General features: G+C 37.3%; 1 protein-coding gene across 1 annotated transcript in view; it reads left to right on the top strand.

Annotated features, from left to right (window-relative positions):
* BTBD8 (BTB domain containing 8) overlaps nucleotides 1-23,518 on the top strand; it is a 98,318-nt gene that overhangs the window by 47,463 nt on the left and 27,337 nt on the right. Inside the window, exons 5-9 of the mRNA XM_015144794.3 lie at nucleotides 1,740-1,829; nucleotides 4,568-4,648; nucleotides 6,327-6,423; nucleotides 12,701-12,789; nucleotides 13,202-13,304. Coding sequence (XP_015000280.2) covers nucleotides 1,740-1,829; nucleotides 4,568-4,648; nucleotides 6,327-6,423; nucleotides 12,701-12,789; nucleotides 13,202-13,304 — 460 coding nt within the window. The remainder of the gene's footprint in view (nucleotides 1-1,739; nucleotides 1,830-4,567; nucleotides 4,649-6,326; nucleotides 6,424-12,700; nucleotides 12,790-13,201; nucleotides 13,305-23,518) is intronic.

Below are 23,518 nucleotides of genomic sequence, written 5' to 3'. Positions count from 1 at the left end.
ACAAGTCCTACTTTCCTATCTAGCATTTATTTCTCTAGCAGACTTTTTAAAAAGTGAACTTATGTTATGAATCTGAACTGTATTTCAGTATTTTCTAGCCTTACAAGTTACATTATTCCAATGATACCCAACAGTTTATTTTTATTTTTTGTTTTTATTATTATTTTTTGAGACAGAGTTTTGCTTTTGTTGCCCAGGCTGGAGTGCAGTGGCGTGATCTCGGCTCACTGCAACCTCCACCCCCTGGGTTCAAGCAATTCTCCTACCTCGGCCTCCCGAGTAGCTAGGATTACAGGCACGCGCCACCACACCTGGCTAATTTTTTGTTGTTGTTGTTTGTTTTTTTGAGACGCAGTCTGGCTCTGTCGCCCAGGCTGGAGTGCAGTGGTGCGATCTTGGCTCACTGCAAGCTCCGCCTCCCAGGTTCACGCCATTCTCCTGCCTCAGTCTCCCGAGTAACTGGGACTACAGGCACCCGCCACCACGCCTGGCTAATTTTTTGTATTTTTTGTAGAGACGGGGTTTCACCATGTTAACCGGGATGGTCTCGATCTCCTGACCTCGTGATCTGCCTGCCTCGGCCTCCTAAAGTGCTGGGATTACAGGCGTGAGCCACTGCGCCTGGCCATTATTATTATTTTTTTTTTTAAGTAGAGATGGGGTTTCCCATCATTTTGGCCAGGCTGGTCTCGAACTCCCGACCTTGGGTGATCCACCCACCTCAGCCTCCCAAAGTGCTGGGATTATAGGCGTGAGCCACTGTGCCTGGCCTATTATTTTCTAAATAGAATTTCATAGTTCTGTAATGTAGGCACTTATTTCCATTGTGATTTACATATAATGTAATGTAGGGATATATTTGGGAGTGACAACAAGCATTTTTCCATCTGTGTGCAACTGGCTCTGATTATTGATCACCTCTCCTACCCTTTCCCAGGTCATTTAAATTGGTCATGGTAGGTTTTTTTTTGTTGTTGTTGTTGTTTTCATTGATTTGAAAAAGTTTCAGATTGTTTCTAAGTATGAAATATAAATCTGGGAAAGAGATTTGATTTATACTTTAGTATGAGATAGGAGGCCACCTCGTTAAAAATTTTTAAATTTCCAAAATAATCCATATTAAATGAGGTTTGCTGATCAGTACTTTGTCTTTAGCTACCTTTTTATATTTAACTAATTACATATAAAAATTATGTTTTTATAAGCTTAAAAAATTAAAGAGCCTTCAAAGAAAAAAAAGATAGCAAGGGCATTGGAATTAATGTTTTAAACAATCAAAATGCTTAGTTATAAATCCCAGCACTTCAGGAATAGGGGGATTGCTCGAGTTCTAGAGTTTGAGACCAGCCTGGACAACATAGTGAAACCCTGTGTCTACCAAAAATTTAAAAATCAAGTTGAGTGTGATACTGTATGCCTATAGTGTTAGCTTCTTGGGAGGCTGAGGTAGGAGGATCATACTTGAGCCTAGGAGTTCAGGGTGGTAGTAAGCTATGATCACGCCACTGCACTCCAGCCAGGGTGACAGAGGAAGACCCTGTCTCTTAAAACAAAAAACAAAACCCTTAGGTATAAATATAAACTTATAAGTTTTATTATGTAGTAATCCTGCCCGTGAATACAAACAAAACAAATAGATTATTGTGTTTTAATACATAAAGATGAAAATTTTCATAAAAAATTACATTTTGAGTAATATGTAAATGTTTATCTGTGTTTCTCCCCCCTCTTCCCTTTAGGGCCATTTTGAGTGCCAGATCTAGTTATTTTGCTGCAATGCTGAGTGGCTGTTGGGCTGAAAGCTCCCAAGAGTACGTTACTCTTCAAGGGTAAGCATATTTTTACAGGGCCATTTGACTGCAAATGATTGCAAATTGTATTTCATACAAAGCACTTTTTATGAATCTGATTTCCCTGGATGTTCAGTGAAATATTTCTCAGGTAGAATTCAACAACGTACATTTTCTGAAACAGGAAGTAATAGAGAGCATTTATTAATAGAGGTATTGTGTTAATCTGCTTATGCTTCTATGACAGAATATCCAAACTGGGTGATTTAAACAACAGGTATTTATTTTCTCAAGGTTCTGGAAACTGAAAGTTCATGATAAACGTGCCAGCAGTTTTGGTGTCTGATGAGTGCTCTGCCTCTGGGTTGCACTCTGCCGCCTTCTTGCTGTACACTCATGTGGCCCTTCCTTGGTGCATGCACTTGGAGAGAGAGTCTTATGGTACTTCTTATGAGGAAACAAATCCTATCAGATCAAGGACCCATGTGACCTCATTTAACCTTAATTACTTTCTTAGAGGCCCCATCTCTAAATATGACCACACTGGGGGTTAGGGCTTTACCATATGAATTTGGAGGGAACACAGACATTTCAGTTCATAACAGGTAGTTTTCTAAATTTTTTTTTTTCTTTTTATTTTTTTGAGGTGGGATCTAGCTATGTCGCCCAGGCTAGAGTGCTGTGACACAGTCGTGGCTCAGGCGTTCGAGGCTGCAGTGAGCCATGGTCACACCACTGCATTCCAGCCTGGGTAACAGAGCCAAACCCTGTCTCAAAAAAACAAACAAACAAACAAACAAAAAATATATATGTACACATACACACATATATACATACACACATATATACATACACGTATATATTTTATATAACTTAAAGTATCTCCAGTTATCTCAAAGGGATCTTAATTGTTTAAACTATTAATATGCAAAGCAAATATTTCCATTCAATTTCTTTTTTGTTTGTTTGTTTTTTGAGATGGAGTCTCATTCGGTCACCCAGGCTGAAGTCAAGTAGCGAGATCTCAGCTAACTGCAACCTCCATTGGTATCCCAGGTTCAAGTGATTTTCCTGCCTCAGCCTCCTGAGTAGCTGGGATTACAGGCATGCACCACCATGCCTGGCTAATTTTTGTAGTTTTAGCAGAAATGGGGTTTTGCCATGTTGGCCAGGCTGGCCTTGAACTCCTGACCTCAAGTAATTCACCTTGCCTTGGCATCCCAAAGTGTTGGAATTACAGGCATGGGCCACTGCACCTGGCCTACATTCAAGTTTTTAAATACTAATATAACACTTTTAGGAAAGGGGTATTAGAAAATCAAATTAATAGCAGTTCATAAATAAAGACTTGGAAATCACTGACCTTACCAGAAGGACTATGCTGGAGACCTTTCCAAAGAAGGTTTTGCTATTCTCTGAGAGAAGAGATCTTCAGAAATACACATTTAGATACTAGATATACAATTTGGCTGTTTGATGGTCTTTATTAAGTGTATAAAGAGAAATTAAACTCTTCAACCTAACTGAGAAATAAATGTGCTTAGAAACGTCCAAAACATGAAAATACATGGCATGGGCAATACATAGCAAAGATGTGTAACAACAGGAGAAGTGAGTTGTTTTCACTACTTGTATCTACCTTTTATTTGTTTTCATTTATTATTTCTGTATATGCGCTTTTAAAAAATACATTATGTAGGCCAGGCGCGGTGGCTCCCACCTGTAATCCCAGCACTTCGGGAGGCCAGGGTGGGGGGATCATGAGGCCGGGAGTTCAAGATGAGCCTGACCAACATGGTTGAAACCACGTCTCTAGTGAAAATACAAAAACTAGCTGGGCATGATGGCACATGCCTGTAATCCCAGCTACTCAGGAGGCTGAGGCAGGAGAATCTCTTGAACTGGGGAGGCAGAGGTTGCAGTGAGCCGAGATCGTGCCACTGCACTCCAGCCTGGGTGACAGAGTGAGACTCCGTCTCAAAAAAAAAACACAAAACAAAAAAAAACACGTTATGTAATGATGATCAAATTAAATTCTTTTTATCTGAGATCAATATAGGGCCTCAAGTGATCCTCCTGCCTCAGCCTCCTAAGTAGCTGGGATTATAGATGTGTACTCCTACACCTTGCTAGTTTTTATAATTTTTAGTAGAGATGAGGTCTCATCGTGTTGCCCAGGCCGGTCTCAAACTCTTGATCTCAAGCGATCCTCCCACCTTGGCCTCCCAAAGTACTGGGATTATAAGTGTGAGCCACTGCACCCAGCTTAAATCACATTTGTCAATTCATAATTCAGAGTTCATTCCACCACAGTCAGTGAAGAAATTTAAAAGTTTTCCCATTGGTATGTGTTCTTGAGCTAGCTCAGACTGCTCTTCTTCTCCACTGTGTAAATCTTTGTCCCACAGAACCCTAATGTTCCTAGTAGGCATGTTAGGAGAAACACATGGCATAGGATTGGGATCTTAGGGGAAGGCCATTTGGTAAGGGATGCCCCTTCAACTTTTATCTGTTTTATATAGTTCAAGGTAGAAGATGCTCAATAAATAATGATTTGCTAACATACTAATAACACTGTATAACTTATATAAAAATCTATTGTTGTCGTTCTGTTTAAATTAATGGTATACCTGCATGGATGTTATTTGAAGAGTGTATTCTTCAGGTAAAAGGAAGATTAGAACATTATCTTGGCTGGAAGTTTATGGGAAAATTGAATCATTGATATTGATTAAACCTTAATTATTTCTGGATTTGAGTTTTCTTTTATTTTTCAGTATAAGCCATGTAGAACTGAATGTTATGATGCATTTTATATATGGAGGAACTCTGGACATTCCAGACAAAACTAATGTTGGGTATGTATTCCTTTTTAATAATTTAAAATATAAAAGAGTTAGGTTCTACTTTGTTGAGCTGTGTTGCAAAGTGTTAATGAAGTAGAAACTGCTTTTTATAATCTATTTTACTATATCTTCAGTATGTCTTGAGAACATCTAAAAATAAGCAGGTCACCTTATTTAGAAGAAAAGGTGACTTATCAACTCACAGTAATAAGATTGAAAACAGTCTTTATTAGACTTAAATTTAGAAGAAGCTATAAATTATGGTTTATAGATCAATAAATTGATTAAACTTTTATCAAACTTTGAAAATTATTTTACTACTTTTTGAATTTTAGTATATCTTTTCTAAACAGCAAAAGAAAAGAAAAAACACACTTAAGAATATAGGGGCCGGGCACAGTGGCTCTCACCTGTAATCCCAGCACTTTGGGAGGTTGAGACGGGCGGATCTTGAGGTCAAGAGATCGAGACCATCCTGGCTAACATGGTGAAACCTCGTCTCTACTAAAAATACAAAAAAAAAAAAATTAGCTGGGCATGGTGGTATGCACCTGTAGTCCCAGCTACTTGGGAGGTTGAGGCAGGAGAATCACTTGAACCTGGGAGGTGGAGGTTGCCGTGAGCAAAGATTGCACCACTGCATTCCAGTCTGGTGCCAGAACGAGACTCCATCTCAAAAAAAAAAAAGAAAAAAAAAAAAATATATATATATATATATATGGCATTTGCCAGGCGCAGTGGCTCACACCTGTAATCCCAGCACTTAGGGAGGCAGAGGCGGGAGGATAGCCTGAGCCCAGGAGATCAAGACCTGCCTGGGACTATAGTGAGACCCCGTTCTTGGAAAAAAAAAAAAAGAATATAGGGCATCCTAAAGACCAACAACTGTGATTTTTAAATGCGCTATAGTGAAATACCATCTAAGCCTCTGAAATCCTACTTGGGAGTGAAAGTTCACCTTGCTCTTTTAATTTTCTGGATGTCTTCCATTTTCTTGGTATTCTCACATCAGACAAATGAAAGCTACTTTTTAATTTTAAAAATTATTTGGTTCCTTTAATTTTAAACTGAATAAATATGTTTTTCAGGAGAACATACTGTGAGTCCCAGGATTTACTACTAAGTTTTTATCCCCTGACAACCTATACAAAATTTTGTCATTCTTTCAAAGCTTGTAGGCTTCTTAAGTACCTAAAGTATGTGTAGGTGTTCAGAAATACTTGCCAAATGAAAGAAGCAAAAGAAACTCTGGTCACTGGATGCTGTCTCCAATCTTAGGGTTATTTGTAGACATTTTCAATAGGATAAGACATTAGTGAATTGCCCCTCCGCCTGCCAAGAAACTTTTATTATACAAATTTGATACAGAGAGTTTTGTAACTTTTACAGCCTTTATAGCAGTTTCTTGGATTTTGTTCTGTATATCACTTAGTATATGAAGGGAATTTGAGACATCTCCAGATTTATTTCTTGTTCTTTACTAATCAAATCACGTGTCAGTGCTTTCAACGTTTGGCCTATGCTGTGTTTATAATCCATAAAGGGTATATATTATGTAAGGCAGAAAATTAGAATCAAAATATTTCAGATTATTTTTTTCTAAACAGACTATATATTATCAATAAATTAGTATGTATTGTGCCTTGAGTTTTAAATTGGAGAATTAACAGTGCATCTATTTTTATTTTAGTCAGATACTCAATATGGCTGATATGTATGGACTAGAAGGATTAAAAGAAGTAGCAATCTATATTTTAAGAAGAGATTACTGTAATTTCTTTCAGAAGGTAATTATTGAGCCTCAGAAATCTTTTATCCAGTGCGTTGTCATCCATTATTACCTACCAGATTTTTAACTCTGATAGTAATAGTGCTTTAAATATTTTAAATATTAAGTAAATTTAACTAATGAGAACTCCAGTTGAGAAATAATACATATGGTATGCTTGCAAAAATCAGAAACTAATTCAAATAATTTTAAGTAAAACAAAATTGATGGGAGGGCAGGTATTGAGAGGAGGTAGGAGTATCCTGTATAATTCAAAGGTGCCCAGAGTTCGGAACTAGGAGAAAGGAAGTTAAGAACTAAGGTTACTAGGTTACTTTCCCATTTATCAAAGGGCTACACAGTGCTTTATTTGTTCTTACTCCTGAAAGTATACTCCTTCCTTCTACCACTTCTCTTTATAGCAGGGACTTGGGGTGGAATGTAGTTCTTTTATGCCAGTCTCTTCAGGTGACCTATGGATACTAACTAATTTTAATTTTAGTTACTGCAAAGGTAAGTTAAATGTCTAAAGAAGGAGCTCATACTATGCATTTCGAAGCCATTCATACATTATTCTTAGATTATCCATTGTTTTAATACATTCTGCGATTTTAGGTTATTTTTATTTTCTTATTTATGCTTGTCTATGTTTTTAAAATTTTCTACAAAGAACAAGTATTTTATAATCAACTAAAACAAATCTAACTTTTTACATCATATTTCTCTTTTGCTGGTGTTTGAAGCAATAATATACATTGTGTGAATTCTAATTAGGTGGTTTTAATAATGCTTAAATTTAGATTTTTGTTTCGGGTAGGTCTTTTTCTGCCTCCCTACAAGTTGTAGGTGCGGAAGCAGCCCATGTGCTAAACAAAAGCCATGAACAACTGGGTCTAGTACCACCACTACTACCAACCCCACAAGGTTTACTGAGAAATAGTTAACCCCTCAGCTTTCTTTAACGAACCATTCACTTCAGCCTCTGTAAGTAAGGGCCTTGGAAGAAGGACGGCAGCTGGTGGTGTCCTCAGCTTTGTAGAAAGTGAGGAATTCTGGTGAAAGATTCTTCCTTCTTCATATGTCCCCCTCATATTTCCAGTCAAGTGAAAGTTAGGGGGATCCAAGTAAATCACAAAGATTAAAGCTAGAGAATATCTGCAATAAGGAGTTGTTGTCTTCTCATCCCCTAGATGAACATTAACTATATCTGTAAAACCATCCCACCCTGGAGCTTCTATCAAAGACAAAGAGAAAGTGGTAATAAATTTCTTAGGAGAGCTTGGAATATGTCTGAGAAGCCAATGAGAATGTAGTTGAGTGAGGAGATTTCTAAAGAGAGAAGACTTGCTGGAGAAGCCAAAACTAGCCTTGGTGTAAGGAACTTCAGTTACTGTCATACAGAGAAAAAGTATGAGGATTCCACTCTGTACCCCAGTTACACATGGTCCACAGGGAAGGAGGAGGACCTTAATGGTTTCATGAAAGTTAGAGAAGACTGATAACAGGGCTAGATGACACCGTGTCCCGCTTGGGGAGGTATTGTGCATCATGAGCCACTTAAAGAGTTCTTATCCACAGAGAGCCCAGGTTGAAGCTTGATCTGCCACTAAAAGAGCCATTATATCAATAAAGGCCTCCAGTATCTGAATTAGAACAAAGCCAAGGATATCTCCCTACTACCATCTTGGTCTCTGCTTAATTACGTAAGGTGACCAGAGCCATCTATAGTCTTCTGTACGAATTTGACCCAGAAAATGGAGGAGCAGGAGATCAGACCATACACTACTCCCTATTTCACATTTCAACCATAAATCTAGTCAGCAATGGGGAGGGAAATATTTATATCAGATACGATGAAGAGATAGATGTTAAAATAGTACTGTGCTGCATTTCAATAACAATAGTATCCAGAAAGTATTGGAATCTGCCTATAGTTTCATTAAGGGATGGGAAAAAGGGGAGATTTGACATAGCATGGTTGAAAGCGTTAGTTGGGAAAATAAGAAGTCTCATGTTAGTATTTTTGAGCTGAGATTCTTCAGTAAGCCAGTTAAAGCTTATTTAAGAGCTTTAAAAGTTGTAAAAATAATCTTTTATGAGTAGTCTTTGGATCATTGCCTCTATTTTTATTTTTTAATATGTGGATGAGTGTATTGGGTTATATGCAGCTTCTTGTATTTTACTTTCAATAATTCACTTTATTTTAAAAACACAAAAGACATATTTGTTTATATTATTAATAAAACAGAAAATGAAGTTTATTTTAAATTATCAGTATGCTGTTTTGTTGAAAACTTTTTTTGCTTTTATTTATTTGTTTATTTATTTATTTATTGAGACATAGTTTTGCTCTTGTTGCTTAGGCTGGAGTGCAATGACATGATATCAGCTCACTGCAACCTCCTCCTCCCAGGTTCAAGCGATTCTCTTGCCTCAGCCTCCCAAGTAGCTGGGATTACAGGCGCGTGCCACCCCGCCCAGCTAATTTTTTGTATTTTTAGTAGAGACGGGGTTTCATCATGTTGGTCAGGCTGGTCTTGAACTCCTGACCTCAGGTGATCCACCTGCCTCGGCCTCCCAAAGTGGTGGGATTACAGGTGTGAGCCACTGCGCCCAGCCACGTACTTTAATGTTGTCTATTTTGCTGTGGTAACAGATATTTGAGAGAACAATTTCTGGTTTTGTTGACATAATCTTTAAAATTTTTGCTTTATATTTCTTAATGTATATTTTTATAAATATGCTTTTGAATAGATATAATTTTGAACTTTTAGTCCTTTTTTTTTCTTTGTGATGGAGTCTCACTCTGTCAGCCAGGCTGGAGTACAGTGGTGCGATCTCAGCTCACTGTAACCTCCGCCTCCCAGGTTCAAGCGATTCTCCTGCCTCAGCCTCCCCAGTAGCTGGGACTACAGATGCATGCCACTACGCCTGGCTAATTTTTGTATTTTTAGTAGAGACGGGGTTTCACCATGTGGGTCTCGAACTCCTGACCTCAGGTGATGCACCCGCCTTGGCCTCCCAAAGTGCTGAGATTACAGGAGTGAGCCACTGCGCCCAGCCTTAGTTCTTAGTTATGCATATTTTTGGCTGTGACTTAAATATCATAAACTTAAAATAATGTTACACAGTAATACAAATATGGGTATAATGTGATGGACAACTGGTCCCAGAACTCCTAGCAAGCTAGCTTCAATAATTTCATTAGCTTCACAATCCTGTCTTTTACACAATTAAACATTTTTGACTTCATTTATAGGATTTTGGTAGGCTTTACTTTTTTTTTTTTGTCACCAATTAAAAATATACTTTAGGCCAGGTGTGGAGGCTCATGTCTATAATCCCAGCACTTTGGGAGGCCAAGGTAGGAGGATTGCTTGAGCCCAAGAGTTTATGACTAGCATGGGCAACAGAAGGAGATCCTGTCTCTACAAAATTTTTTTAAAAAATTAGCCAGGCATGGTAGGATGTGCCTGTGGTCCCAGCTACTCAGGAGGCTGAGGTGGGAGGATCACTTGAGCCCAGGAGTTCGAGGCTGCAGTGAGCCATGGTCACACCACTGCATTCCAGCCTGGGTGACAGAGCCAAACCCTATCTCAAAACAAAAACAAAAACAAACAAAATATACACACACACACACACACACAGATATTTTATATAACTTAAAGTATCTCCAGTTATCTCAAAAGGATCTTAATTGTTTAAATTGTTAATATGCAAAGCGAAAGATTTGCATTCAATTTCTTTTTTTTATTGTTTTTTTTTGAGATGAGTCTCACTCATTCAGTCACCCAGGCTGGAGTCAAGTGGTGGGATCTCAGCTCACTGCAACCTCCACCTGCCTCCCAGGTTCAAGTGATTTTCCTGCTCAGCCTCCTAAGTAGCTGGGATTACAGGCATGCACCACCACACCTGGCTAATTTTTGTAGTTTTGGTAGATTTGGGGTTTTGTCATGTTGGCCAGGCTGGCCTCGAACTCCTGACCTCATGTAATCCACCTTGCCTCAATATTCCATAGTGTTGGGATTACAGGTATGAGCCACTGCACCTGGCCTACGTTCAATTTTTTTAATACTAATATAACACTTTTAGCAGAGGGGTGTTAGAAAATCAAATTAATAGTAATTCATAAATAAAGAATTGGAAATCACTGACCTTACCAGAAGGACTATGCTGGAGACATTTCCAAAGAAGATTTTGCTCTTCTCTCAGAGAGCAGATCTTCAGAAGTACACATTTAGAGACTAGATATACAAATTAGCTGTTTGATGTTCTTTATTAAGTGTATAAAAAGAAATTAAACTCTTCAACCTAATTGAGAAATAAATGTGCTTAGAAACGTCCAAAACATGAAAATACATTGCATGGGCAATACATAGCAAAGATATGTAACAACAGGAGAAGTGAGTTGTTTTCCCTACTTGTATCTACCTTTTATTTGTTCTCATTTATTATTTCTGTATATGCACTTTTAAAAAATACATTATGTGGCCAGGCGCGGTGGCTCCCACCTGTAATCCCAGCACTTTGGGAGGCTGAAATGGGTGGATCACCTGAGATCGGGAGGTCGAGACCAGCCTGATCAACATGAAGAAACCCGTCTCTACTAAAAATACAAAATTAGCCAGGTGTAGTGGCACATGCCTGTAATCCCAGGTACTCAGGAGACTGAGGCAGGAGAATCTCTTGAACCTGAGGGAGGTTGCAGTGAGCCGAGATCACGCCACCGCACTCCAGCCTGGGCGACAGAGTGAGACTCTGTCTCAAAAAAATATGTATATAAGCCGGGCGCGGTGGCTCAAGCCTGTAATCCCAGCACTTTGGGAGGCTGAGACGGGCGGATCACAAGGTCAGGAGATCGAGAGCATCCTGGCTAACATGGTGAAACCCCGTCTCTACTAAAAAATACAAAAAACTAGCCGGGTGAGTTGGCGGGCACCTGTGGTCCCAGCTACTCCGGAGGCTGAGGCAGGAGAATGGCGTAAACCCGGGAGGCGGAGCTTGCAGTGAGCTGAGATCCGGCCACTGCACTCCAGCCTGGGCGACAGAGCCAGACTCAGTCTCAAAAAAAAAAAAAAAAAAATATATATATATATATATATATATATGTGTGTGTATATATATATGTAATTATGATCTAACTAAATTCTTTTTATCTGAGATCAATATAGGGCATCTCATTGCACAATTACTTTAATTTGTATTTATATGTTAGGAAGCAGATTAGACCATGTTGTTGTATTGCAATGTGATGTGCTAGAAATTATTATACCACTTTTGCTTTAAAAAAGATATTTAACCTAAAATAAATTAGAATAAAAATTGTGTGCATTCTGGCAGCCAAAAGAGTTCAAATGATATGCCATAAAATTGAAAGTTGTTAGTGACACTTAGTTTTAAAGGAATTACAGACTTTTTAACAAAAAAAACTTAGAGCATTTTTAGGTTCACAGCAAAATTGAGAGGAAGATACAGAGATATCCTACATACCCACTTCCTTCTACACATGCATAGCTTCCCCCATTGTCAACATCGCCCACTGGAGCGGTACATTTGTTACAACTGATGAGCATACAATTACACATTATTGTCCAAAATTCATGGTTTGCAATAGAGTTCGCTATTGGTGTTGTACATTTTATGGGTTTATACACGTGTATAATGGCATGTATCTACCATTATAGTATCATAAGGAGTGTTTTCAGTGCCCAGAAATCCTCTATGCTCTGAGTGCTCATCCTTCCCTCCCCATTAACCCCCAGCAACCACTGACCTTTTTACTGTCTCTGTAGTTTTGTTTTTTCCAGGGTGTAATATAGTTGCAATCATATAGTATTTTCAGATTGGCTTCTTCCACTTAGTAATATGCATTTAAGATTCCCCCATGTCTTTTCATGGCTTGATAGCGCATTTCTTTTTAGAGCTGAATATTTCATTGCACAAATGTACTACAGTTTATTTATCCATTCATCTAGTAAAGGACAACATGGTTACTTCCAAGTTTGGGCAGTTATGAAGAAAGCTGCTATAAACATTCATGTTTAAGTTTTTGTATAGAAAGGTGTTTTTAAGGAAAAAAATAGACTCTGACTAGAGCTTATTTGTAGCCTCAGTACCAGCAGAAGTTAATTTCAGATAAAGGGTTAAATATAGAAAATAAATTTTGAATTTATCAGATTTTGAGTTGTATGTGTTCTGCAGTTTAGGTATATAAATTGGATTATCTTTATGAACCAAATATTTTTAGCCTCTGTAAATTGAAAAAGAATAAATGTTGTGTTTTCCATCAATTTTAGCCTGTTCCCAGAACATTGACGTCTGTACTAGAATGCCTGATTATTGCTCATTCAGTTGGAGTGGAAAGTCTTTTTGCTGACTGCATGAAGTAAGTTAAGTAGTGCTAATACTATTAATTTTAGGGATTTTGTTTTTCTATTCTTCTAATTTTGTGGGGAACTTTAGAGTTGGCCTGTTTTCTTGGACACAATGTAAGTAAGTAGCTTAGTGCTGTACTAGTTTCACCACTAAATAGAGTAATAATGTAGATATTACTGAAGATACTTAGGATCATTTTATCTTAGCTGAGCCACGGTTAATTATGTTAAAATCTCTGCACATGGGTTTAAAATACTTGTTTACAGGAAAGAGAATATAAAGTCCATTTTAGAGTTCATAAAATCAATAGTATTAATCAGGTCATATATATATGTACAGTTATGTAATTGAAACCAAAATATTGACTATTATAATGAAAAACATTTTAATTTCTTTAACTTGGTATTCTTTGATTTTAACAGGTGGATTGTAAAGCATTTTGCAAGGTTTTGGTCTGAGAGAAGCTTTGCAAATATACCTCCTGAGATTCAGAAAAGTTGTCTTAATATGTTGATTCAGTCCTTAGTAAGTATAACCTGAATACTCTTTTGTGTGTGTGCCATTAAAAAGTTTATTCAGTTTTGTATAGTACTTACAGTGATTGAAATATAAATGTAAAATATTATAAAAGCAAGAAGCGTGAACCAATTCAGATAACCTAATCCTAAGATTCAGTTCCTTTGAAACCACTCTCCATACCCAGCTCATCTGTCAGGGTTCAAACTGAGAAGCAGAACCACCAGGATGTGTATATTGATTCATGAACAAAGCAGATATGGTGCCACAGAGAAAGGCTTATGCATTGGTTCAGTAATATCAACCCACTCACCCAGGTGGATCTGGGTACAACAGTGAAACTCTCAGTGGTACCATTCTTCAAGGGAATCAGCCATCTACCTGGTGGCAGGTTGATTACGTTGGATCAGTTCCATCCTGTAAAAGGCAGTGCTTTGTTCTCACTGGAAAAAACATTGCTCTGGATAGCGATTTGCCTCCCTTGCTCATAATGTTTCTGCTGAAACCACTATCCATGAACTTACAGAATGCCTTATCCATTACCATGATATTCCACACAGCATCACTTCTGAATAAGGAACTCACTTACCAGCTAATGAAGTATGGAAATTGGTTGGGCCTTGCTTGTGGAATTCACTGGTCTTAGAAAGATCCCAGTCATCCTGAAGCAGCTGGGTTGATAGTAGGTAGGAAAGGCCTTTGAAAACTCAGTTACAGTGCCAGCTAGGTGGCAATGCCCTGTGGGGCTGGGGCAGTATCCTCCAGGATGCAATACATGCTCTAAATCAGATTTTGATTTATGCTGCTATTTCTCCTCTAGCGAGGATTCACGGGCCTAAAAACCACAGTTTGGAAATAGGTGTGGCACCACACACAATTACTCCTAGTGATTCAGTAGCAAAATTTTTGCTTCCTATCCTCCCAACTTTAGGCTCTGCTGATTTATAAGTCTTAATCCCCAAAAGAAGAATGCTTCCATGTGGGGACACAAGTAATGATTCTGTTGAACTGGAAGTTGAGACTGCCCTCCTATGGCCACTGTAAACCCACAGGCAAAGAAGGGGAATTATTGATAGATTGAGCCTATCGAGGAAATTGAGTTGCTACTACACAGTGTGGGTAATGTAGAGTACGTCTGGAATGCAGTACTCATAGGTTCTATGAGTAAAATCAATAGAAAGCTATAAGAACCCAAGTTAGGCAGTGCTGATGATGGCCCCGATTTTTTGAGAATAAAGTTTGGGCCACCCTTCCAGATAAGAAACTATGAATAGTGAAGTACTTGCTGAGGGCAAAGGGAATATGGAGTGGTTAGTAGAAAAAGATATGTAAAAATAACAGCTACAGCTATGTGAGGAATTACAGAAGTGAACACTGCAGTACTGATACAAACGTTCATATTCCTTCTTAATACATGTTTGTCTATATATTAATCAAATATTTTTGTTTCTCCTACTGTCTCATTCCGCATCATCTAATATAAGACATGTTAATAATAGTTAACTTTGTATCTACATATTTAAGTTACAAAATATCAAATAAAACTGTGAATCAGATTGAAGGAGAATGAACATCCCCTGAAAACAAAAAAAAGGAACTCATATCCTGTCTTTTAGAAGGAAGGGGTTAGGATGTTTGTTCTGTGGAGGGATAGTTATATCATGTTAGGTGGAAGCATGACTGTTATTTTCTCCATTTGAGAACTAAGTATGGTTTTAAGAGATGTGTATGGTTGAGATGCCAGGTTGACAAGATGTTGACTGTGTAATATGTTAGTTTCACTAGGGTCAACTACACTTCACAGAATTTCCTTCTTGTATGTTTCTAGTTAGAGTGGCCAAAAGAGACAATTTTGTGTGAAATTTGGAGGATGAGAGTGAAACAGCAGCTGTTTTTGGCTTTTATACTAGGAAGGTTGGAACACTACTGCAGTGTTCATTTACGCTAGGAAAGTTATTTACTGGCTCACTGCAGTCAGGTCTGTAACTGTTCTTCCTTGCCCTATATCCTCCTTCAGCTTCTCTTACCCCGTGCCAGTATATGTCTAGCTCCATAATGAAAGGCACCAGCATCTCCTGCAGGATACCCATTGCATCCAGGTTGGAGGCAGTAAGACTGATGTGAGTCCATCCTTGTCAACCAGCTGATGCTCTTGGGTGTCAGTTTGTTCTCACTCTCCCCAACATTACATCTTTCCTCTTCTCAACTGCCTGCCCTGTGGAATTCAAACTACACCATCAGATACAAAGGCTGTTTAAGCGGCTCCTACAATTGTGTAAGGTCAACTCCCTGTAACAGATTTCTTTATTCAATAAGTCTGCACTTGATGTCATTGATGGGTCCTTGGAATCTTAGAATCTTGGAATCTAATTTAACTTTAAGCAAAACAATGTATAGCAAAACTAATTTTACTGTATATAGACTAATGGATATGAACAAGAGTTAAGTTCCTATGGCATATTTCTGGTCACAAAAAGATCATCAGCCTTCTAGTAAAGACCTAAGACACTTCTTATATTGAACATTGAAGTAAATGTGAGCTATACATACATTTCAGAAATATTAATAAAAACAAGGTAATTATTTACCCAGTTTTTGGTGAATCCGTGAGTGGCAGTAGTAGCAATGGTGGGTTAAATCAAGGAATAAATGTTTGCAAAGCAAAAATTGTAAAGAACACCTCCTACTATATGCAGTTCCAAAGCAGTCACAAATATGGCAGGCTCATTGAGTGTTTTTATACTGCATCGCTTATTGTCTTATATTTGTATGATCACCATATGCTTTATGAATTTTTACTTTACAATAATTTGTATTCATTCATTTTCCAACATGCTTTTTCTGGTTTCAGTTGTGGGTGGCTGGAACCTGTCCTTGCAGCTAAAGGCCCAAGGTTGGAACCAAACCTGGACAGGATGCCATTCCAGCGCAGGGTGTACTCACAGCACAGAACACTCACTTATACTGGGACATTGTAGAGACGCCAGTTCAGCTAATGTACACATCTTTGGGATGTGAGAGGAAACTGGAGTGTCCAGAGAAAACCCATGCAGGCATGGTTAAAACATGAAAACTCTACACAGACAATGGCCTGGCCAGGAATCCTTTTTTCCCTTATCAATATTATAATGAAACAACAGTAAACAAAATGACATTATTCACGGACCTCTTATGTATATCTAAATACCTCCTAGTGGTCCCGTGAACCCTGAAGGATAACATCAGACTGGGTTACATAGAAGATACGTCGAAATCTAACTGAGAAAACACGTGTAGGATATCAGCTGTTGAGATACCACTACAAAAAGTAAATGTAAGGCTGGGCGCAGTGGCTCCTGCCTGTAATCCCAGCACTTTAGGAGGACAAGGCAGGTGGATCACCTGAGGTCAGGAGTTTGAGACCAACCTGGCCAACATGGTGAAACCCCATCTCTACTAAAAATACAAAAAATTAACTGGGCGTGGTGGTACATGCCTGCAATCCCACCTACTCGGAAGGCTGAGGCAGGAGAATCACTTGAACTCAGGAGGCAGAGGTTGCAGTAAGCTGGGATCATGCCATTGCACTCCAGCCTAGGCAACAAGAGCGAAACTGTGTCTCAAAAAAAAAAAAAAAAAAAGTAAATGTAATTCTGTGTTTTAGCTAATGAAGGACTGTGTTGTATTGTTGCTTACTGTTTTACATTAGTTTGTTGGTCAGTGAATAGTTAACAAATTATTGGCCCAGCCATAGTTTAGTTCAATAGAAGAGGCAGGTTCATTTACTAATGTAGTAGTAGTACTGGTATTTTTTTAAATGATTTTTTTTTCAATAGTTTTTGGGGTACATGCAGTTTTTGGTTACATAGGTGAGTTCTTTAGAGGTGAAGTCTGAGATTTTAGTGTACTTGTCACCTAAACAATGTACACTGTACCCAATATATAATCTTCTATGCCTCACACCTTTTCCAACCTTCTCCCCTCCCTGAATCCCCAAAGTTCATTTTCTCACTGTGTATGTTTTTGCATTCTCATGACTTAGCTCCCACTTATAAGTGAATGGAATAAATACAGTATTTGGTTTTCCATTCGTGAATTATTTAGAATAATGGCCTCCAGCTCCATCCAATGTCTTGCTGCAAAAGACATTATTTCATTCCTTTTTATGACTCAGTAGTATTACATGTAGTACATATGTACCACATTTTCTTTATCTGCTCAGTACCAATATTTAGTGGATTTTTTTAGACTTATAGAGCTCCACAAAATCCTTTTTTTTGTGAAATTTAGCATAAGACAGGTACTGTTGTCTCTACTTCACATATGAGAATAGAGAATCAAAGAGTTAAGTGCCTTGTTCAAGTTCCCAAGACAATAAAAGACAAAACCTAGTCTTAAAACCAATTGCTACCATTCTAAATATAATACGATAAGTACTCCATGTGAGCAAAGCTTTTTTTTTTTTTTTTTAAATGTGTGGGACTTGACTTCAAGAAACTCACAAATTTGTGGAAAAATAGGCATTTAAACAACTAAGAAAAATACAAGGTAGACCATGATGAGTACAAGCATTAAGTTACATGTCAAATCTTTACCATTGTAGCCTCAGCCTTAGAACAGTGCCTAGCACATGTTAGCACTCAGTATATATTGTCAAATAGGTAAGCAAGTGAATTGTATAACTTAGAATTCAGGTGTATACATAGGATCACACAGGTTAAATCTGACTGAAATAATGAGAGAATTAATTTGAAATGAACCTGGTTAGAGGACAATTTTAAAATAAGTAGGTTAGGGCATTCCTGAAAGACTAAAAATGTGACCAGGGATGTGGAGTCTAGGTAGTGTCAGTATTCTGCTGTAACTAGAATGAGAGAAGATGAGTCTGGGGACAGGCTAAAGATAGATTGGGAGGGATTTTAGCTGAGTATCTTTTTAACGAGTTTGATTTTTTTTTTTAAACAAGTGGTAGATATATGATTTTAATTGAAGAATAAGCCCATCAAACTATGCCTCTCCCAATGCTATACTCTTTTATTTTAATTTTATGGCTCTAATTAGGTCCTTGTAAACTTTGTGGTGAATACTTGACTTTTTCTTTCAAGACAGATGAAAAGATAAACATCAGAACAGCCAAACATCCAGTTTGATCAATAGCCTCTGGCATCATAGTGATTATTCTCAAAATTTGTCTTTCTTTGTGGATAATCAGGTTTTAAGAAATACTAATTTAACATATTTGTCATATTCTATTATATAAGTAAAATATGTTTAACTTTATTGATGGAAAATAGAGTATTTTAATTTTCTCAAAATTCGAAGTATGTTACCCAGAAAGAGTATTTTAATTTTCTCAAAATTCGAAGTTTGTTACCCACAGACAATGGCCTGACCAGGAATCCTTTTTTCCCTTATCAACATTATAATGAAACAACAGTAAACAAAATGACATTATTCACGGACCTCTTATGTATATCTAAATACCTCCTAGTGGTCCCGTGAACCCTGAAGGATAACATCAGACTGGGTTACATAGAAGATACGTCGAAATCTAACTGAGAAAACACGTGTAGGATATCAGCTGTTGAGATACCACTACAAAAAGTAAATGTAAGGCTGGGCGCAGTGGCTCCTGCCTGTAATCCCAGCACTTTAGGAGGACAAGGCAGGTGGATCACCTGAGGTCAGGAGTTTGAGACCAACCTGGCCAACATGGTGAAACCCCATCTCTACTAAAAATACAAAAAATTAGCTGGGCGTGGTGGTACATGCCTGTAATCCCTGTAATCTGAAAGAGCAAGCAGTCTTTTTTTTTTTTTTTAGTAATAACCCCAGATTGACCTTTTAGAAAATCTTATAATATGTACATGCAATATTAATAGTGTTATTTTTAAACATAGTTCCAAATTGTTATGTTTTTACACATTTGAAACTAACTTAAAAAATGAATTGCATTTAAAAAAATTTCTTGTGTGTTTGCAGATCTCACAAAGCATTACTTCTGACCAATTCTTATTAATGTGGCTTTTACCTGTGGGAAGTAATTTATATATGAATTATATCTGGCAATTCTAGTTCGTTAATATTACTTTCTATATATTTTCTTATTCATCCTTATTTTATTTTGGAAAGAATACTTAACATGGTATCTATGCTGTTAACAAATTTTTAAGCGTACAGTACAGTATTGTCAATTATAGGCACACAGTTGAACATCAGATCTCTCATCTTTCGTAACTGAAACTTAATGCCCAGTGATAGCAACTCCCTATTTTCCCATTCCCCAGCTCCTGGCAACCACCATTCCGTTCTCTGATTCTATGAGTTTGACTTGTAATGGAATCATACAGTATTTGCCTTTTCTGTGACCGGCCTATTTCACTTAGGATAATGTCCTCAACATTCATCCATGTGGTCACATATTACAGAATTTCCTTCTTTTTAAAGAATGAATAATATTCTGCTATATGTATACACCACATTTTCTTTATCCATTCATCCACTAGTGGACATTTAGGTTGCTTTCACATGTCGACTATTGTAAATAGTGCTGCAGTGAACATGGTAGTGCTAATATTTCTTTGGAATCCTGATTTCAGTTCTTTTGAATGAATGCTGATGTGTTTTGAATGTTTGTCCTCTCCAAGTCTCATGTTGAAATGTAATCTCCAGTGTTGGAGGTGGGGCTTGGGAGGGATTTGAGTCATGGGGGCAGATCCCTTATGAATGGTTTGGTGCCATCCCCATGGTGATGAGTGAGTTCTCACTCTAGTAGTTCAGGTGAGACCTGGTTGTTTAAAAAGGAGCCTGGTATCTCCCCACTCTGTCTCTTACTCCCTCTCTCACCATGTGATGTGCCTGCTCCCGCATTACCTTCCAACATGATTGTAAGCTTCCTGAGGCCGTCATCAGAAGCTGAACAGATGTGGATGCCATGCTTATACAGCCTGCAGGACCATGAGCTAATAAACCTCTTTTCTTTATAAATTGCTCAGCCTGCAGTATTCCTTTCGTAGCAATGCAAACAGGCCAACACAAATACCTAGAAGTAGGATTTTTGGATCATATAGTAGTTCTATTTTTAATTTTTTGAGGAACCTCCATACTGTTCTACATAGCAGCTGCACCATTTTGCATTCCTGCCAGTGGTGTACAAGTGCTCCCTATTCTCCACATCCTCACCAAGATGTGTTATTTTTTATTTTTTTGATAATAGCCATCTAAACAGATGTGCGGTGACATCCCCTTGTGGTTTTAATTTGCCTTTTCCTGATGATTAATGACACAGAACATCTTTTCATATACCTGTTGGCCATTTGTATGTCATCTTTGGAGAAATATGTATTCAAATCTTCAGCCAATTTTTAATTGTGTTACCAGATTTTTGCTATTAAATTGTAGGAGTTCTTATATATTTTGGAATTAGCCCCTTATGACATGTATGGTGTGCAGTATTTTTCCCCATTCTGTAGATTTTTTCGATGTCTTGTTTCCTTTGCTGTATGGAGACTTTTTAATTTGATATAGTTTCACTAGTTTATGTTTGCTTTCGTTGCTTGTCCTTTTGGTATCATATCTGTGAAATCATTACCAAGACCAATGTCATGAAGCTTTCCCCTGTGTTTTCTTCTAGGAGTTTTAGAGTTTCAGGTCGTAAGTTAGAAGTCTTAAATCCATTTTGAGTTGATTTTTGTGTATGTTGTACGATAAGGATCAAATTGTATTCTTTTGCTTATGGATATCCAGTTTTCCCAGCACCATTTGTTGAAGAGACTTTCTTGACCCATTGTGTATTCTTGGCACCTTTACTAAAGAGCAGTTGTATGTATGCGGATGTATTTCTGGGCTCTCTGTTCTGTTCCATTGATCTCTATGTCTGTCTTTAGGCCAGTAATCACACTGTTTTAGTTACTACAGCTTTGTTATATATTTTGAAATCAGAAACTCAAAGTCACTCCAACTTTTTCCTTCTTTCTTAAGATTAATTGGGCTATTCGGGGTTTTTCGTGGTTCCATATGAATTTTAGATTTGTGTTTTCTATTTCTATAAAAAAAGCAATCAAAATTTTAATAGAGATTGCATTGTATTCATAGATCACTTTGTGTAGTATGGACTTTTTAGCAACATTAAGTCTTCCAATCCATGAGTACTAGATGTCTTTCTGTTTGTCTTCTTTAATTTCTTTTTAACATTTCTATCTATCTGTTTATTTATGAGACAGGGTCTTGCCCTGTTGCCCAGGCTGGAATGCAGTGGCATGGTCATAGCTCACTGCAACTTTGAACTCCTGGTCTCAAGTGATCCTCCTGCCTCAGCCTCCCAGGTAGCTGGAGTTACAGGCACAAGCCACTGTGCCCAGCTGTGCCTTCTTTAATTTCTTTCATCAATGTTTTGTAGTTTTTAGCATACAAGTCTTTCACCTTCTTAGATAAGTTTATTCTTAAGTATTTTACTCTTTGGTGCTATTGCAAATGGGATTTTTTTCTAATTTCCTTTTCAATCATTACAATTGTTAGTTGAAATGCAACTGATTATTGTATGTTCATTTTTTTATCTTTCATCTTTACTGAATTTATTTTAACAGTTTTTTGGTGGAGTGTTTAGAGTTTTCTATACATAAGATTATGTTATCTGCAAGCAGGGACAATTTTACTTCTTCCTTTACAGTTTGGATGCCATATTATTTCTTCTTCATACCTGATTGTTCTGGTTAGGACTTCCAGTACTATGTTGTGGAGAGAATAGAAGTGGAGAGAATGAGCATCCTTGCCTTGCTCCAGATATTAACTTAAAGGAAAAGTTTTCTGGGTAAACCTTGGGTATGATGCTAGTGATGGGCTTGTGGCCTCTATTATGTGGAGATAATTTACTTCTATTCCTAACTTGTTGAGAGTTTTCAATCATGAAAAGCAAATTGAATCTTGTCAAATACTGTTTCTGCATTTACCTCAGTCAGTTACCTCAGTCATTTACCAAAGTCGTTTGACTTTTATCCATTCTGTTAATGATGTGGGTTGCATTAATTGATTTACATATGTTGAATCATCCTTGTATCATAGGAATAAATACCACTAGTTCATGGTGAATTATCTTTTTAAGTACTGTTGAATTCAGTTTGCCAGTGCTTTGTTGAGGATTTTAACATCTATGTTCATCAGGGATATTGGCATATAATTTTTCTTTTCTTGTAGTATTCTTATGTGGCTTTGGTGTCAGAGTAATGCTGGCCTTGTAAAATGAGGGAAATATTCCCTCCTCTTCAGTTTTTTGGAAGGGTGTGAGAAGGATTGGTATTAGGTCTTTCCTTTAACTAGCAGAATTCAGTAATGAAGCCATCAGTAGAATTCAGCAATGAAGCCATCAGTTCCTGGACTTTTCTTTGATGGGAGACTTTTTATTACAGCTCAATCTCCTACTCATTATGAGTCTGTTCAGATTTTCTATTTCTTCATGATTCAACCTTAATAGGTTGTATGTGTCTAGGAATTTATCCATTTCTTCTAGGTTACCTTCTTTATTGGCTTATAATTGTTTATAACAGTCCCTTATGATCATTTTAATTTGTGTGGCATCTATTGTAATGCCTCCTCTTTCATTTTTGATTGTATAATATTTATTTGCATCTTCTCTGCTTTTTTTCTTAGCATGGTTAAAGTTAAAGGATTGTCAATTTTGTTTATCTTTTCAAAAAAGCAACTCTTAGTTTTGTTAATTTTTTAAAAATCGTTTTTCTATCCTCTATTTATTTCTGCTCTAATCTTTATTTTTTCCCTTGGTTTGCTAACTTCAGGCTTAGTTTCTTCTTTTTTTAGTTCCTTGAGGTATAACGTAAAGTTTTCTTTTTTTTTTTTTTCAGATCTTTTTGTTTTTAATGTAGGCATTTATTGCTGTAAACTTTCCTCTTAGTTCTGCTTTTGTTGCATCCCATAAGTTTTGGTGTTTTGTGTTGCTGTTTTTGTTTGTTTCAAGATACCTTCTAATTTATCCTTTGATTTCTTCTTTGGTCCATTGGTTGTTCAAAAGCGTGTTAATTTCTACAATTTATGTATTTTTCAGTTTTTCTTCTGCTGTTGATTTCTACTTTCATTCCATTGTGTTCAGAAAAGATGCTTGGTATGATTTCAGTTGTCTTAATTTTGTTAAGACTTATTTTGTGGCTGATTGTGATATATTCTTGAGAACATTTTGTTTATGTTTAAGAAGACTGTATTTTCTGCCCCCGTTGGTTGGAATGTTCCGTATA

This window comes from Macaca mulatta, chromosome 1 (genome assembly GCF_049350105.2).
Source record: "Macaca mulatta isolate MMU2019108-1 chromosome 1, T2T-MMU8v2.0, whole genome shotgun sequence".
Taxonomy (NCBI): domain Eukaryota; kingdom Metazoa; phylum Chordata; class Mammalia; order Primates; family Cercopithecidae; genus Macaca; species Macaca mulatta.
The sequence above is the reverse complement of the archived record's forward strand: the minus strand, read 5'-3'. Positions and strand labels throughout refer to the sequence as shown.